Consider the following 16,802-nt stretch of genomic DNA (forward strand, 5'->3'; position numbering starts at 1 on the left):
GTAAGATAGAGAGAGAGAGAGAGAGAGAGAGAGAGAGAGAGAGAGAGAGAGAGTTAAATCGAGAAGCCGTTATTGCGCGGAAATAATCGACTCGATTTACGTTTAAGCCGACACGCAGAGATAATTAATAAGCCATTTAACGCCGCAAGAAAAATCAAATCGTGCGACGTCCGCTAATCGATTCCATTTAAATATTTTGCTGCGAAACGTCCTCATTTTTCCGTCGCCGCCGCCGCATGAAAATGCACATATTATTAGAAATACGATAGCAGATCGGTTGAAAATACCAACTGTTTATTTGCATAAATAAGCCGAAGGGGCGAGTGAAGCGAGAGGCGAGCCCAAATTACGAACTATCACTGTCAGCTCTTTCGCGCGCGCGACCATCGCCGGAAGAGAGCTTGTATCTTGAATAGGGCTCTTGACCGTAGAATGGTAGCCACGTCTCCCTGGTGGTCTCCCCGGGTTTAAATTAGGAAACAATTTCATTAGCAGTCCCGCCAGCAAGGTCCTTTTGTTCGTCGGTGTATAGTCGGACGGTTTTATTCAACGAGCGAGAATGCTGCAGGGGGTTGGTAACGCGGCGGAACGTGCGAACAGCGAAGAGCGGAAAGAAAGGAAGAAGTAAAGACGACGGCGCGAGGGGGTAAGACCTCTGAATGTAAGACAGTTCGGCCGTCGGATTGGAAGGGTCGGGACTAACGGTTCCATCAGCTGATTGCACACCTCTGCGCGAGTCAGCGATGCGGAATCTCCGATGCGTTTATGGTGTTTCGCCGGTTCGTTAGCGATTATTAATGCGGGGAAAAATTCGGCCGAACCTGATCGGTGTAACGAGATGTCCCGAACAACCTTTCCTTGTCCGATACCTCCGTCGCGCGTGAACGTGAGAATGATTCTGATGTAATTGGAAGAGTATTTGTATCAGAAAGAAGTAACAGAAGGGAATTTTACTTTAAGAGGATGCTGGAGTCGAAATCTTTACCAACATACTGACTTTTTCTACAAAGTTTACGTCGTATCGGCTACAAATACTCTTACACAATAACAATATGTGTGAGAATGAATAGGAGCATTGCTCGATATATACATGCAAACGATTAAAAATTGCAAAGTTGATTTCCAAAGAAAATCAACCTGTCAGACGCTATCAATTAAAATAAATGTTCGCCTCATATGAAAGATTTATAGCTCTAATATATTGAACGCGTTTACTTCGCTCAGAAAAACTTCCAAGAATATTGCTGTATTTATGTCTAAATTTATAAACTTAAAAATATTAAGAAAATAGAAGAAGAAGAAGAAGAAGAGAGAGAGAGACCCAGGTAGAACATAAAATTATTTTTATGTTAAAATGGTTTTGATATAATTGTCATGAAATTGTCATGAAAATGATATCGTTTGACGTCAAAAACATCACTTTTATATCATTTGACTTCATTTTGACTTTTATGTGACTTTGTGTTTTACCTAGGGAGAGAGAAAGTTTGTATTAAAGTTTGTAGAAAGATTTGTATTAAATTTCACACTAAAAAATGTTTCTCTCTGTGTCAGAATTAGAAACGATGTATCAGAAATTTTTAAAATAATATTACATGATATTATGCCCAAAACGACGAATTTAGTATTATCCGTTTATCCAATCGCGAAAGATGTATCCGCGAACTTCGCGGATTTTCATTATCGGCATTATTATTATCCTCGGGGCTGCGGCGCGCCGTGTTGTTGGAACGTTTGGCAAGTCAACGAATGGTGGCGTGCGCGCGATTCACGATGTTCTCCGTACTTCGCGCATAAAGATCCCGGTGGCGTTTTCGATTCTAATTGAAGCAACGTCGCGTTCCTTGACCAAACGAGGGAGCAGGCGATCCGATGGATGGTCCGGCGCTGCCGCCCCCCTCAGATCTGCTTACAAAGCAATCTCGGGATCCGAGCCGAGGTCTATAGCGAACACCAGCTAATCTAATCTCCGTTACGACGAGCGATGCCGAGTCGAAATCGAGCTTGGCAGAGGAACCCCGGTCGTCTTCCCTCTGTCCAAGGGGTCGCGTGGAAGCTGGGCAGTAACCAATCTTTATCTTGATTATGCAACGGCAACAGCACCGACAGGGGCCAATCTCCAACCGAGAGCGACTGCCAAATAAGATCGTAAAGAGCCCCGAATCTATCGATCAGTAGTGTTTCAGGATGCGAATTCATCGGGCATGTCGGATTTGCAATGGAGATGGAATGGCACCGACAACTATTGTATATATCGCGATTTTCCGCTCACGACATCCGTTATCTATATCCCCGAATCGACGAAAACGGTCGTCGTCGTAGTCGTCGTTGTCGCCGTCATCCGCCCATCCCGCCCTGTCGAATCGCATCGCGTCGACGTGCTGTCTCGTCGACGGGGAATTTACCTCCGCGAGTTTTCCAAGACTTTATTATTACCGATATTTATCGACTTGTCTGATGTATGTGTGTACGCGTGTGTGTGCACAGAACAATACATATTACATTCGAGTAAATGTTACTTGTTTCAAGTACCTCATAAGTTTTTATATTCGCAAATCTATTATAAATTCATTATAAGTATAAAATTTATTCAAAATATATTTCAAATTCTAATAAGTTTGGCATTAAATGAAAAATATTACATTGAAAGAAAAATTCGGTTTGCTTACTACGCATACACTGAGAAGAAATATCTAATAAAGTAGTCAATATTTATTTAGTGAGCACACTAACAGTATATATATTTACTCATATAATAATATAAAATATGTTGCAAATAAGAAAATATATATTTTCTTAAAATCTTGGGGAAATTTTAGTTTTTCTGAAAGCCATTATTTATTTCATTTAAACAAAAGAATTTAGATTTAACTAAAAATATGTTGTTACTACTCACCAAAAATAAATATTTACTAATCTTTAAATACTTTTCAGTGTCATTATATTCAGTGTAGAGTCAAGCTAATTTTTTCTTCGATAAAATCTTATAACAGCCTTGTTATAAAGATTTTTGCAAATAGATCGAATACACGGTAATGAGTTTTCTTTTTAAATGTGTGATGAGTATATTTTAAGAAAATATCAAGAAAATATTCTCTGTGGAAGATAACCGTTACTTGAAACAAGAAATTACTTGAAACAAAGAAAATAAGTTGAGTAATTGCTTCCCTCAGCAATAGAATGATATTTTTCAGTGTATGTGCTTTTTCCGAACTCGCACACTGAATGGCAACGCACTGGTCTCTCTTCCTCTTTCGCGTTGGCATAGAAACTTGCTGAAAGATTAGGACCGCGGGGGCAATTATTTTCCGCGATTTTTGATGGCTCTTTGAGATCATCTAATAAAACCGTCAGGGAGGCCGGAACAAATGGGTCAACAGTTAGCGAAACGACCTGTGCAGCGAGCGCCAAGCCGTGATATACGCGTCGCCGACGTCTGTAAAACTCAATAAATTGTTTTTGGCTTATGACGTTATAAATGGCGCTGTGTTTACGAGAGGCGAATTTATGTCGCGGGTAATAGGATTAATGGTAAAATTAGACAGCTTATCGATGATCCCCCGACGAGCGCGTGAGGACACGCGGTGAGTGCACGCGCTGCGACAACAAAACACTTCTGGGGCGCAGCAGGACATATGCAGGTCCCACACCTTCCCCACCTTCCCCTGCATTTGTGCGTCATAACGTTAATTAAAATGATTGCGCGAGCATCTGGCGGGATACTTAACTTCAAATATCGATTCGGGTCACGCCGTTTACGTCGCGAGGTGTTGATCGAGAATGCGAGGGCGTGTTGGCAAGCATTAGACGCGCTTTTTATTTGAAATAGAAATTGATTCGGTAGTAATTCGCGTTTTAAGGATACTTTCTAGTCAAAATCTTTTGAAAAGTAGAATTTTTTGCGTATTTCGATAAGTACATTTCAAGATTAGTACATACTGCAAAAATTTCACGAAGAGGTGACCGCATCGCCGTCTCGTGTCGGTTATATTGAATTTGCAAGCTCGACGCGGTAAGACGCGAGATCTTGCCGCGAGACGAAAGACGAGTGCAACCGCATCATCGATCCGCCGCGTAAAAGTGCGTCCGAGCACAGATATCGATTACGAGCGGAAAAAAGGAGCGAAACGAAGACGGTGATGCGATTTGTTGCGGTCTAGAAATTTCCGTGCTATTGTTCCCGCGGCGGACCGATGGTCACGGAAAAAGCGGTAATAATGGAAAGTTCTTCCTGTGCCGCGCGCGCTGTGGATACAACTTTGCTTTTTTCTTCTCTTCAAATTTTTTGCGAGGACATTACGTTCATGCAGTGTATCGTGATACGACTGTGAATTCCTGGCGAGAAACTCGCTCGAAAAACTTGCTGCGACGCGGCTATCGGGAATGCAGACATTATCGGGATGCTAACGAATCAATCCGTTACGTCGTGCCGCGCACTGTCACGTGGAATAACACTTCAGCGACCGATCGGACGCCGCAGAACGCGCGCCGGAGATAGGTATGGCGCGACGGAATATTCTAGTAGGATAAAACGCGACGTGTGCAGCGATGCGAGAAAGTGTGAAACCGTGTGAAGCCGACCTCGCCCCCTCCGTGTTGGCGGAGGAGATTGGAACGAAATTTAGGAACACTTGCGGTCGTGCGGATGAAAGTGGACTCGGCGGAAACGGCCACGGCCGTTGCCATGGCGGAAGTAGTCGGACCATCGATATTTAAGTGTCAACCGTTGTAGCGCCGGCCATCAGTCCGATCGAATCCGGGCGCGATCGAGATGGTGCGAGGTGCGATGCTATTTCTGCCATTCATCGCAATATGTTCGCTCACATTACAGCCGACCTGTCACGCCCGGGACTTGGCTGGCGCGGGATCGCATGTCAGCCGTCGCGACGTGGAAGGGAAGAACGGTGACCATCATGTAGGTCATTTGGAGGCCGCGGTGTCGGCGCCGACCGTTGGCGTCGATCTGGAGACCGCGGCGACCGGCCACAAGGGCCATTATCACGAGTCCGGCGGTGGCCACAAACACGAGGCTCATCATCACGAGGAGCACGGCGGCAAAGGTGAGAAAGGCTACAAGAGTCATCACCATCACGACAAAGGCGACAGCGGTAAGCACGACAAGGAACACCATTCCGGCCACCACGAGGACCACGGTGGCAAGAAGAAGGGCCATCACGACGAGCACGAGAAGTACGGCGAGCACCACGAGGGTGAGAAAGGTCACAAGGGTGGCAAGTTCGGTGAGAAAAAGGGGCATAAGAAAGGCCACAAGACCAAGGGCTACCACAACAAATTCCACAAGGACGAGTATCACAAGGAGCACAAGTTCTATGATGATTACCATAAGGGTGGTCATCATGAGAAGCACGGCGATTTCCATGGACACCACGAGAAGAAGGAAGGCCACCACAAGAAGGGCGGTCATCATCATTCCGGCTATCACGAAGATCACCACGGCAAAAAGGGCCACCATGACAAAGGTCATCACGACGAGGCACACAAGGGTCATCACGGCAAGCACGGCCACGAGCATCATGACGAGCATCACGACACATATGGCAAGAAGGGTGCTCATCATTCCGGAAAGAAGTACGGCTATAAGAAGGGACATTAGGCTTGCACGTCCAAGTACGATCGCGGATCGAAGGAGGACCGCTCGATTTACGGTTATTGATAGTTTTATGTACCTTCTTAGGAGGGGATTGCGTGACGGTGGCGCGCCGCGCGCATTTCGTCCCATACTTTATAAAGCAAACGTTGCGAACATCGTCACGTGCAGAGAAACCGCCCGTCTTGTCTCTGTTGCTTTCTTTGTGTCTCTCTCCCTCTCTCACTCTGTCCGTCTCTCTCTTTTTCGGTCTTAATGGGTCGAATAAGTTTCTCCTCCCCAGCTCATATTTGTCCCGGCAGCTACATTACAGTCAAGACGGCGACGTGATATTACGCCTTATCGATTTTCCGCGATTTATTGCCGCCGTTTTTCTCGACGGCCTTTTACCACTTCCCATCGCAGCCAACTAAAGTAATTTCGCCGTTTCCTCCCGTCGCCTACACACTCCCACCCTATCCTCTTTCACCAGACGATTGACGAGAGATAACGACTGCGTGGGGATGGATGGGCGATTGTTTTCCGACCAGTGGTCTGTTCTTTTCAACTGCACTGCTACACTGGTGCAATAAGCTAAAGTGAAATAAAATATATTTGTCTCACTCTAACTTATTGCACCAGTGCAACAGTGCAGCTGAAAAGAACAGACTTCAGATCGCGCCGATCTCACGCACCATCATGGCGCACAACGTCGACGAGATCGCGCGCGTCATCGGTATCAATTATTAATGTCATCGATATCAATTTAGCTAAAAGATCGCGTCGATTAAACTCGATTATCCGTTTCGTAATGTTCGCGCTATCATGGTTTCGCGTTAATGTGGCTTTTTTCGATTAAATGTAAAGCTGCGTACGCCGTTTGCTCTGAGCGACGGTGAATTAATTTAGAGAGCACGATAAAAATGTGCTTTTTAGCGCGCGCGCCTCTCCATTGTCGGAGACGAGAGTAATGCACTGGCGATTCCGTCGCGATATGATATGAATTTTAATGTCACATATAGCACAGGTCATTAATGCGCCAATAATTGAGGTTAATCGATTGGCCAACTGATTGAATTGATTCCCGGATATTAATGTGTCGCTCCACGGGAACGCGTTGCGAGTTGGCACCGTTAAATTTGTATGTAAATACCGCGTATATCTACGTAGCTGCGGCGTTATCTCACGCGATGCTGCGCGACGCGACGCTACGTTACCCACATTGTAAAACATCGAAATGCAAATATACTTTTATAATGTCACATCGAGACGATATCTCGTATATTCGGAAACAAAGCGTGTGCGCGTGCTCGCGCTCGCACATGCACGCCGTGCCGTCTACAATTTACAGTAACATTTGAGAGTAACGCGCTTCAAATCGCGCTGTTTCCGTACCGTTAAATTTCTCGAAATAGCCCGACACGTACTGTTTCACAGTCTATTACTATCGCGAAGAGTGACGTTGCCAATGTCGTGTGAATGTCTCTCTTCCATATAAAGTAAAAGCATCACTGCCCGAATCTATAACTAATTTTGGACATTCTTTTTGTTTTGGTCTTAATAAATACAAATATATTATATAATATATATTTAAATTTTCGACATAAAAGAAATACATATACAGAGTATTCCAAATTTGTCTCTTTCGTGGAAACAGAACAAATTAAAGTGAACATAAAAGTCCTATATCATTTTGTTATATTCGCAATAAACGTCGAGATATTAATTAAAGAAGATTAGTAAATGATCACGCGATATGTTAGATGAGTTGTAATGGCATCGTTTGCCATCGTATACTTATATATTAGATCAAATTGAACAAAAAGGTTTTTCACCATTTTGCAAATGACCATAGATTTTTGGATATTAATAAGAAGATTTGTATAGTATCACGCAAAATCATGTGACAACTTTCTTTCATTAATAACTATAAATTTATGGTTATTTGTAAAGTGATAAAAAGATTCTTTTTTGTTCAGTTTCGTCTAATGTACAAGCACACAACAGCACACATCGCCACTACAGCTGATCTACCATATTGCCTGTGATCATTTGCCAATCTTTTTTAATTAATATCTCGACATTTATTGCCAATATCGCAAGACGATGTAGGGCTTTTACGTTCACCTCAATTATCGGGATATTAATTAAAGAAGATTTGTGAATAATCATGCGAAATATGGTAGATGAGCTATAATGGCGACGTCTCTCATTGTATGCTTGTATATTAAGTCTAACTTAATGAACAAAAACGTCCTATATCATTTTTCTAATAAATTTGTAGATTATTAATTATTAATTAATAATTAATAAAATTTAATTATTAAATATTAATTAATAATTAATTATTAATAAAGAGATAATTATTAATTATAATAAAGATTAGCGGATGGTCATTTGTGATAATATATTAATGTTATCTAATCAATAACTAAAAATTTACAAAATTATTAGGCAAAAAAATAGAGGACTGCAGATATCGTCACTACAGCTCTATCATATCTCACGTGATCATTCACAAATCTTTAATTAATATTTCGATAATTGCTTACTGCGAATATTGAAAAATAATGCAAGATTTTTATGTTCATCTTAATTTGTAGTATGTCTTTATGAGAGTTTTAAATGTTGTTCTGGAGGACCTTATATATATATATATATATTTTTTTTTTATGTTGAAAGTTTAAATATTCTTATTTAAAAACCAAAACAATAAGAATTTGGGATTAGGTACTTGTCCGGGAATTAGTATTTTTGCCTTGCCAGAGTTCTTCTCCAGGGTTTGGTCTGTTGCGTTTATTTTGTCTATCGCGTTCTCGACACCTCGTGATCTTTGTTAGCCGCTGCACCATGTTATGATGATTTGACCGCAGCCGGTGCAAGCCGTCGAAAACATATGGCCGCTTAATGTAAATCATCGCGTCGCCTCCTGCAACGCGCATACATAACGCGACGCTTATTGCATGTCGATTAGTCCCGACGAAGATTTTAGAAAATATTGTGCAAATCGGTTGTATACGAACACGTCATAATGTTCGGAAATTATTTCCGTCTACGACAGAATATGCGCGCGAGAGTTATCGCACGATCGATCGCGCGAATAAAATTAACCGTCGGGAGAAAAGAAGTCAAATGGAGCGGCATCAACGACGGCGAAAGCGAGCCCCTTTTCCCGTCCTCTTCTTCGCTTCCACACTCGTATAAATGGATTAAAACAGTCACGCACGTGTCGGTGGCGGCGGCGGCGCGAAGCCTTGATTATGAACATATTTGATTATCTCGGTTTTTAGCGCGATACAATGAATACGCCAACAAGATAAGCTTAATCCAAATATTTAATCTAGAAGCTTACATCGTCAAAGGATTTCTTGCGCGGTCTCATGATGCAATTTTCATTATACGTCTGCAGCGTACAGGTCATTTATTATTCGTAGGGTTGCTTCGGCTCCGTGAAAATTTTATCAAAGGTACCCGGGATTCAGGGAGCGGAGAGCTTATTTAGCTGGTTATTTCGGCAACATTGTGTTAAACAACTTTTGTTCCCCGCCGAGTTTAGCTCGACACACACATAAAGAGTAACTTGTATTTATTACGCCTCTACTCTCGACAGACCGGTTTTCGAGGATGCGACGTAACAACGCGAGCATTTTCCCGCTGCGGAAAGCGAGGAACGACAGGAAAAAAAAACGTATCGTTTTTTCGTCTCCAGTATGGCGGCGCGCAGACAACGAGCACGCGGGGTTGCGAGCCAAAAGTGCAAATGTCACGTGTTCCGTGAGTCCTCATTAATTTAGTCGAATAGCGCGATTATTCCGGTTCCGTGAAAGCACGCGAAATCACAGAGAACCACGCGTCTCCCGCGCGCGTGCGCGCACTTCTTCGTACGCACACACGTGCTTGTATATCTCGCGTTTTCCTTCTTTTTTTTACGTGACGCGCGCGCGGCCACTTCAATTACATTAATTAAACCACCTCTACACGCGTGCACGCGTTGCGAGCCGAAACAATAGCGGGCCCTTTTGACGGCCGGCGGTATTATCGCACGGCGGAGCGTTTCAAGTAGTACGCGCTGCCGCGTGCGCATGCAATCTCCGGCGGAGAATGGGCCCGGCGCAATTCTGCGCAAACGCTCGTACGCGGCAGGGAAAGAAGCGAGCATAGAGCGAGCCCCCGTTAATCCGGCCCGCCGGAATTCAATTCGGACGGACACCGGAGTGGACATCGGCGGCGATCTCATTTGCAACGCGGCTCGGCATGATCGTTAATCAAATTCGCGACGCGACGAATATGACGGTTGCGCCGCTTTCTACCCCGCCTCGCTGTTTTTACGATGCGAAGACGTGGCAAAAAAGTAGCCACCGCGTTTGGCAAAGTGTGCAACGGGGGACACTCCGACGAATGTCGGATATTAATTGAAAGTCGCGGCTTTTTCGAGATCCCATCCTCCCGGCCCGCTCGCTCTTCGTTTGCGCGCGATAATTACTGTCGCAATGCTCCTCTTTAATAAAGCTCTTTAATAAAGCCATTGAAAAGATAATGGGTTTAAGCGTAGACGAGACCGCTACCGCGGCTGTGTATTCCCGAAAGAGTTCACGTTAAACTAAATATTAATAATACCGCGCGAATACGCTTTACATTTACGCCGTTTCGTCCGATAATGTATTAACCAACGATGTATTGCATTTAGAGCCGTTTATTAATATCGGAATTTGATAAATCGCTGGAGTATAGGAATTTTTATTAAGAACAGGGATCCCCCCGGCACACTGGTAATTTACGATGCCTACAGTTTGCAGCGTTCAATGGCGGATATACATCTATTGAAGCTGCGAAAGAAGCGCGGCGAGGGGTTTCTGATAATCTCGTAATTACTGATTGATGCGCGTGGCTGTTTGTTACGTATCACAGTGAATTAAATGTCGCGTGTATCACAATATCCGCGCTATTGAATGCTATTATTATTGTTATTGTATTGTATTGACATAATTCCACGGCGTGTAAAACCACCTTTTTAGTTCAGGAGAAATATATAGCTTCTAAAAAGTAGCTTCTTCCATCTTACACGATGGTTCTGTCATTATGATCCCAAACGTGACGGAATAATTTATGATTATGTTGGTATTATGTTGCGCACAAGGCAGAAGAAACACGTGTTAAATATGACACTTTATATTTCAACAATGTTACAACGTATGCACGATTAACAATTAATGAATAACGACCATGCCATTCTCATGAGCGAGTATGTATCTAAGCCGCAAATATATATTCTTGAGTTATCGTATGAAAAAGAACGGCGAGCGAGGAAAAAGAACGAACGAGAGCGAGGATTCTATTAAACAGCCAGCTGGTGGTACCTCTCTAAGAGACGAGGATATCTTAGTGTCCCTTCTTGTACTCCCACTTCTTGTGATCCTCGTGACCGCCTTTCTTGCCGTGATGATGGTGATGATCGTGATGTTCGTCGTGACCGCCGTCGCTTTTGTGACCTTTGTGATCATGATGATGATGACCTTTCTCGTGGTGACCTTTCTTACCGTGATGACCTTCGTGATGATGATGATCGTGATGGCCTTTCTTGAAGTGACCGCCCTTCTTATGACCATGCTCGTGATGATGGCCGCCGTGCTCCTCGTGATGACCGTCGTCGTGATCCTCGTCGAAGAACTCCTTGTCCTTCTTGTATTCGTCGTGTTTCTTCACCTCGTGATGACCGTGAGTGCTGTGGCCTTTGCCGAAGTGTCCCTTTTCGTGGAACTTGTGACCCTTCTCTCCCTTCTTGCCTTCGTGATGCTCGTGATGGTAGCCGTCGTCGTGATGATGATGCTTCTTGTGCCCTCCGTGCTCGTCGTGGTGGCCGTGATTATGCTCCTTGTCATGATGTCCCTTCTCACCCTTCTCATCGTGACCGTGATGCTTGTAACCCTTGTGACCATGCCCGCCGTACTTGTGATGATGACCGGAATGATGCTCTTCGCCACCGCCGCTCTCGTGATGATGGCCGTGATGACTGGCGGCCACTTGCAAATCGTCATAACCATCGTCTCCGATGATCTCACGCGCGGTGATCGCGCAATATGCGGCGATATACATCGCCATGAGCATAGTCATCAACACACGACGCAGGGTAAACATGATGATAGTAATGTAAAAGCAATATATCACAAGATTCGATTATCAATCTCTCACCGATCTGAGTGTTTTCTATCGTTGCCTGCGATACGATATGGTCAGTTGGCGAGAAGGTGTTATTTATATCGTGATTCTGACGCGGCGAGCCATCAAATACGCTCGGCGGTACTCGAGAAAAAGTATATATTTATATAAATAATAGACGGCGCGGGGGAGTTTCCTTTCATTTTTCCCCCGTTGCACGGTAAATCTTACTGAGCTTGGTTTTATTTTGTAACCTCTGTGTTACTTATTTAAAGTTATATAAACGGAATTATTACGTGATATCGATCGAGCTTCCTTTATCGATTTTCAGTAGTTCACTGAACCCGGAATAAGAAGTTGCACCGTGTCAATATTATCTTTTATTAAGTAAATCTATATCAAAATAGAAAGCCAGGTTAAATAAATATTGCTATTAAAATAGAGTTACCAGAGAGTCTCTGCGGTTTTATATGTAATCTCTTTCGTATTCACGCATTGTTTATTTACACCGTTTATGGTCAATTGTGTGGTTTCGTTGTATACGTTATTTTGAATATTTTCAAAATTTTATGGGTGACGAGCGAAAAGCTGACGCAGCATTTAATATGCAGTTAAATCCGTGAAGATATTCATCGCGCTTGGTTTTTATATAAATATATATATATATATATATATATATATATATATATATATATATATATATCTAGAGCAAAGTGAAAATAAAAAGATATATTAAGTGAAATAACAAAATCTCTCGGAAAAATAAAAAGATATATCAAGAATATTAATAATTTTTAATATATATATTAATTGTGAAAAATATTGGCTATTTGAAGCTCATGCTTTGCACTCGTTAGTATCTTTGGAGGAGGATAAGTCCGATATAATTTTGTTCCTAATAATATATGCGCGTTGAATAATTCATAATTCCTTGATCTCCGTAAAGGTAACATAAAAACATCATTCTGCGAGCTAATATCTCTTTCTATATTATGACAGATCTTCTTGGCATGCGAGGAACTGCGGTAAGAAAATTACGAAATTGAGTAATAGAATACATTCGCTTTTATTTTACGGTAATATTGCATGAATTAACAGAACAAAATTTTAATTTTTTATACTTTACGTTCATGCGACTATCGCAAGGATATGTGCTATCATACACACATACATGCATACACACACACATACACACATACACACACATCTGAGTATATTTAAGGAATAGTGGGAGTCGTAAGGAAAGTAATCGATTTAAGAATATATTCGGAGCTTAGACATTTTAATTTCTCAGTAAACATCTGACGGAATAAGTCATTACTATCCAGTATCTTATAAATAATCAACGAGAGACTGAGGGAACAGACGATTCAACAATTTAATCTTTGCGTTGCACCAAATTGCCGGGTTTCGCCCGATTAATGATGATGATGATAGTGATGACCGCCGCCACCATGACCTCCGCCACCGTGACCGCCGCCACCGTGACCTCCGCCACCGTGACCGCCGCCACCGTGACCGCCGCCGCCGTGACCGCCGCCGCCGCCGCTCGAAAATCCATGCTTTTTGCCACCATGGTGCTCATGCTTTTTGCCATAATCCTCGTGATGATGATGATGCTCTTCATGACCGTGTTTGCCATGATGGCCGTGGTGGTCCTCGTCGTAATGTCCTTTGTCGTGATGGCCCTTCTTACCGTGGTGATCCTCATGGTGGCCGGAATGATGATGTCCGCCCTTCTTGTGATGACCTTCCTTACCATGGTGATGCTCATGATGATCGCCGTGTTTTTCGTGATGGCCACCTTTGTGATAATCGTCGTAGAATTTATGCTCCTTGTGGAACTCATCTTTGTGGGATTTGTGATGATAACCGTGGGTCTTCTCGCCCTTCTTATGGCCTTTCCCGTGGCCAAATTTCGACTCTTTGTGGCCATGTTCGTGTTCATGATGGCTACCGTGCTCATCGTGCTCATCATGATGACCCTTCTTGTGTCCGCCATGCTCGTCATGGTGACCTTCGTGATACTCTTTACCGTGGCCGCCGTGTTCACCCTTCTCATGGTGATGATGCCCTTTGTAGCCCTTCTCGCCCTTCTCACCGTGTTCTCCATGATGATGGGAATGATGCTCGTGGCCTCCACCGTGCTCGTGGTGATGACCATGGCCTCCTCCACCTCCTCCACCTCCGTGTCCATGGCCTCCTCCACCTCCTCCACCTCCGTGTCCATGGCCTCCTCCACCTCCTCCACCTCCGTGCCCATGGCCTCCTCCACCTCCTCCACCTCCGTGCTCATGATGATGAGAGCCGGCCACCTCCAGATCTCCTGTCAAACTTCGGACCTCGCGGGCCGAAGACATTACGACGATCGAGCACATCACGCCCATTCCCACGAGCAACCATGGTCCTACGTGCTTAGCCATATTGGCAGTCTGTAGGACTAACGAGTGCAACAATCGACTGGCCAACAATCTTTAAGGCAAAGCTTATATACCTGCGGTTCCGCCAACGCTTTGCACGTAATCGCTTTCGATCCCTCGCACTCGTTCGGTTACGATACAGGGCTCGCATTTCGTAAAGCGCTACTTTGCGCGGTGCGTACCGTCACCTGAATGCGCTATTAGTTGCAAAGAACTGTTCGGTACGAAACGAATTGTCAATCATGGATTACTTAACGGAGCAAAATGACGTTCCCTTTCGTTGGAGAGCGAAGCGGAGAGCAACAGGATACAATACGTGAGAGATCAAAATGGCGTGCGCCCGGGATTGGAAATCTAGGGCACGTGTCGATAACTTCTTTCCTTGGAAAGTAAGATATCAACGGATATTATCGATGGATAATGATCTCCCGCGCCAATGTCTGCTAAAAATAAGAGACGGTTTGAGCGCAACGAAAACGTCGGTTGCTCTTGCGGCTGCAATAACCAGATCGATCTGGGATTTATCAGGAAGTAAATTAATGCGCTCCGCCAATTTAGCGGTCGGCGAGCAACAAAACGAGAAAACCGGAACAATTTATCGCCTTTCATTCATTACCGCCCAATTCATTTCTGCGTCAATCGAAACCGGTTTATTTTATTTTATATATATATTTTTTTATCGTAGTACTCATCATTCGACGACTGCGATGGTGATGGCACGGCCGCATTACGACATTGTCCATTGTTTGTTTTCACGACGTGTATATTAATCGTATAAATTTCCGTCCGTAATAGAGGAATAAATCGAAGCTGTCGTGAACGAGCGCGTTACCGTTCGGCGACGACAAAAACGCGTTATTTAGGTTCCACAGACGCAGTTTGGCAAGCAGGGGCAACGATTTCAATTAGATTACATAACAACCCGAGAGCGAGAGTCACGGGCTCGCTGAAATCCGCATTACTACAATTTAAACAGGTTAAGGGGACGTTGGCTTTTGCAACGGCTTAATGAGCCAAGAAAGGAGAGCCCGTGCTTCCCTCATATTGATTATCCCTGCGATCGATATATAATCCGAGCGAGGCGAGCAGCTTTAATCATACCGATCACAGCGGCGAAGTTAAACACCTCTCTCGTTGATATTGGACTGAAGGAGGATAAACACGGTACGATGAGCAGACTGGCGGCGATCTGCCTGTTGGCAGTGTGCATCGCCTCTCACTGCGTGACGCGCGCGCGCGAAATCACGAGGGATCATTACGATGACCTGCAGGTAGCCGCCAGTCATCACGGCCATCATCACGAGAGCGGCCACGGTGAGGAGCATCATTCTGATCATCACCACGAACACGGCGGAAAAGGCAGCAAGGGTTACAAGTCGGCGCATCATCACGATAAGGGAGAGAAGGGACACCACGATAAGGAGGGCCACTCCGGAGGCTATCACGAGGGCGGCGGTCACAAGAAGCATCATCATCACGACGACGGTTATTACAGCGAGCATCACAAGGGCGAGAAGGGCGAGAAGGGTCACAAGTTCCAGGAGAAGGGCCATTACGGTAAGGGCCACAGCACGAAGGGGCACCACGAAATGCACAAGCTCGACGAATACAAGAAGGACAAAGATTTCTTCGACGAGCATCACGACCACGGCCATCACGAGGAACACGGTGGCCATCATCACGAGCACGGTCATAAGAAGGGCGGCCACTTCAAGAAGGGCCATCACGACCATCATCACCACGAGGATCATTACGGCAAGAAGGGTCATCACGAGAAGGGACATCATCATCACGACCACAAGGGTCACAAAGGCCACGGCGGTCACGAGGAGCATCATGATCATCATTCCCATTACGGCAAGAAGGGAGGTCACGAGGACCACAAGCATTGGGGATTCAAGAAGGGACATTGATGTGGATATTATGAGAAGAATCGTCGTTTTACGAGTCGCTTTCGCTTGTTGAGCCGCGTTTGTTAGAAAGTACCACGTTACGTTGACGAGAGTTGTACGCTTTTACGAGCAGAATAAATTCCCTTTCTGATAGACACTCCATGCCAGATCTCATTTGTACATGCATTCATCATTGCCAATCATAACGTTACGTCAGTCATGCCACCGCGCACGATGCGCGTCTGTTGAACCGAATTTTTTTCTTACCGCTGCATTTTGTCACGTTTTTTCGGGGAGGAGATACGTGGTAGCCCGCATTAATCAGATTTTTATAACGCTATGAATGTATATCGGACGTGAAATGGAATTTGAATTATTTCCACTCCACGGCCGTAACGTGTGTCGCAAAATCGGTAACTGTCGTAATAATTTAGTGGAGTTTCATGTTTTGTGCCACATCAGTCACGCTTCTGCGGCGTAACAGCTGTCACAAGAAAATATGGCCGCTCGTTACATACCATTTCCATAAAACCGTTGTATCGGCCATTTACCTTGTTCTGTGGTGCAATTGACACGGTTTTATAACTGTTTTTGTTTTATCGTACCTTTCTTAATAATTAGAAACATTTAATAGCAGCCACATAGATTAAAACAAATGAATCGATCTCAATTATTTATATAATTTAATTATATGTGAAATCATTTAAATTATTACTGGGAAAGAGAGAGAGAGAGAGAGAGAGAGAG

At 44.2% G+C, this 16,802-nt stretch overlaps 4 protein-coding genes across 4 annotated transcripts; 2 read left to right on the top strand and 2 right to left on the bottom strand.

The window, feature by feature from the left end:
• The first annotated feature begins 4,751 nt into the window (after positions 1-4,751).
• LOC116850214 (histidine-rich glycoprotein-like) lies at positions 4,752-7,857 on the top strand. The gene has a single exon (XM_032828228.1). It carries the CDS (start codon positions 4,772-4,774, stop codon positions 5,612-5,614), a length of 843 nt encoding a protein of 280 aa, XP_032684119.1. The 5' UTR covers positions 4,752-4,771; the 3' UTR covers positions 5,615-7,857.
• A 3,109-nt stretch (positions 7,858-10,966) lies between these two features.
• Positions 10,967-11,692, bottom strand: LOC116850218 (histidine-rich glycoprotein-like). The gene has a single exon (XM_032828238.1). It carries the CDS (start codon positions 11,690-11,692, stop codon positions 10,967-10,969), a length of 726 nt encoding a protein of 241 aa, XP_032684129.1.
• Positions 11,693-13,161: 1,469 nt separating this feature from the next.
• On the bottom strand, positions 13,162-14,166 carry LOC116850223 (histidine-rich glycoprotein-like). The gene is made up of 2 exons (XM_032828241.1): positions 14,028-14,166; positions 13,162-13,910 (listed from the first exon to the last, which is right to left on the bottom strand). Exons 1-2 carry the CDS (start codon positions 14,164-14,166, stop codon positions 13,162-13,164), a joined length of 888 nt encoding a protein of 295 aa, XP_032684132.1.
• Positions 14,167-15,276: 1,110 nt separating this feature from the next.
• Positions 15,277-16,126, top strand: LOC116850220 (histidine-rich glycoprotein-like). Its single transcript, XM_032828240.1, has one exon. It carries the CDS (start codon positions 15,333-15,335, stop codon positions 16,074-16,076), a length of 744 nt encoding a protein of 247 aa, XP_032684131.1. The 5' UTR covers positions 15,277-15,332; the 3' UTR covers positions 16,077-16,126.
• The last annotated feature ends 676 nt before the right edge of the window (positions 16,127-16,802 follow it).

This window comes from Odontomachus brunneus, unplaced genomic scaffold (genome assembly GCF_010583005.1).
Source record: "Odontomachus brunneus isolate Ranch 3 - 2012 unplaced genomic scaffold, Obru_v1 Obru_scaffold_137, whole genome shotgun sequence".
Classification (NCBI taxonomy): Eukaryota; Metazoa; Arthropoda; class Insecta; order Hymenoptera; family Formicidae; genus Odontomachus; species Odontomachus brunneus.

Coding starts and splice junctions, on each gene's coding strand:
- LOC116850214 (XM_032828228.1), top strand. CDS start 4,772: ATGGTGCGAGGTGCGATGCTATTTCTGCCATTCATCGCAATATGTTCG.
- LOC116850223 (XM_032828241.1), bottom strand. CDS start 14,166: ATGGCTAAGCACGTAGGACCATGGTTGCTCGTGGGAATGGGCGTGATG. Junction 13,911..14,027: donor TCATCATCATGAGCACGGAG/GTGGAGGAGGTG, acceptor GAGGTGGAGGAG/GCCATGGTCATCACCACGAG.
- LOC116850218 (XM_032828238.1), bottom strand. CDS start 11,692: ATGCTCATGGCGATGTATATCGCCGCATATTGCGCGATCACCGCGCGT.
- LOC116850220 (XM_032828240.1), top strand. CDS start 15,333: ATGAGCAGACTGGCGGCGATCTGCCTGTTGGCAGTGTGCATCGCCTCT.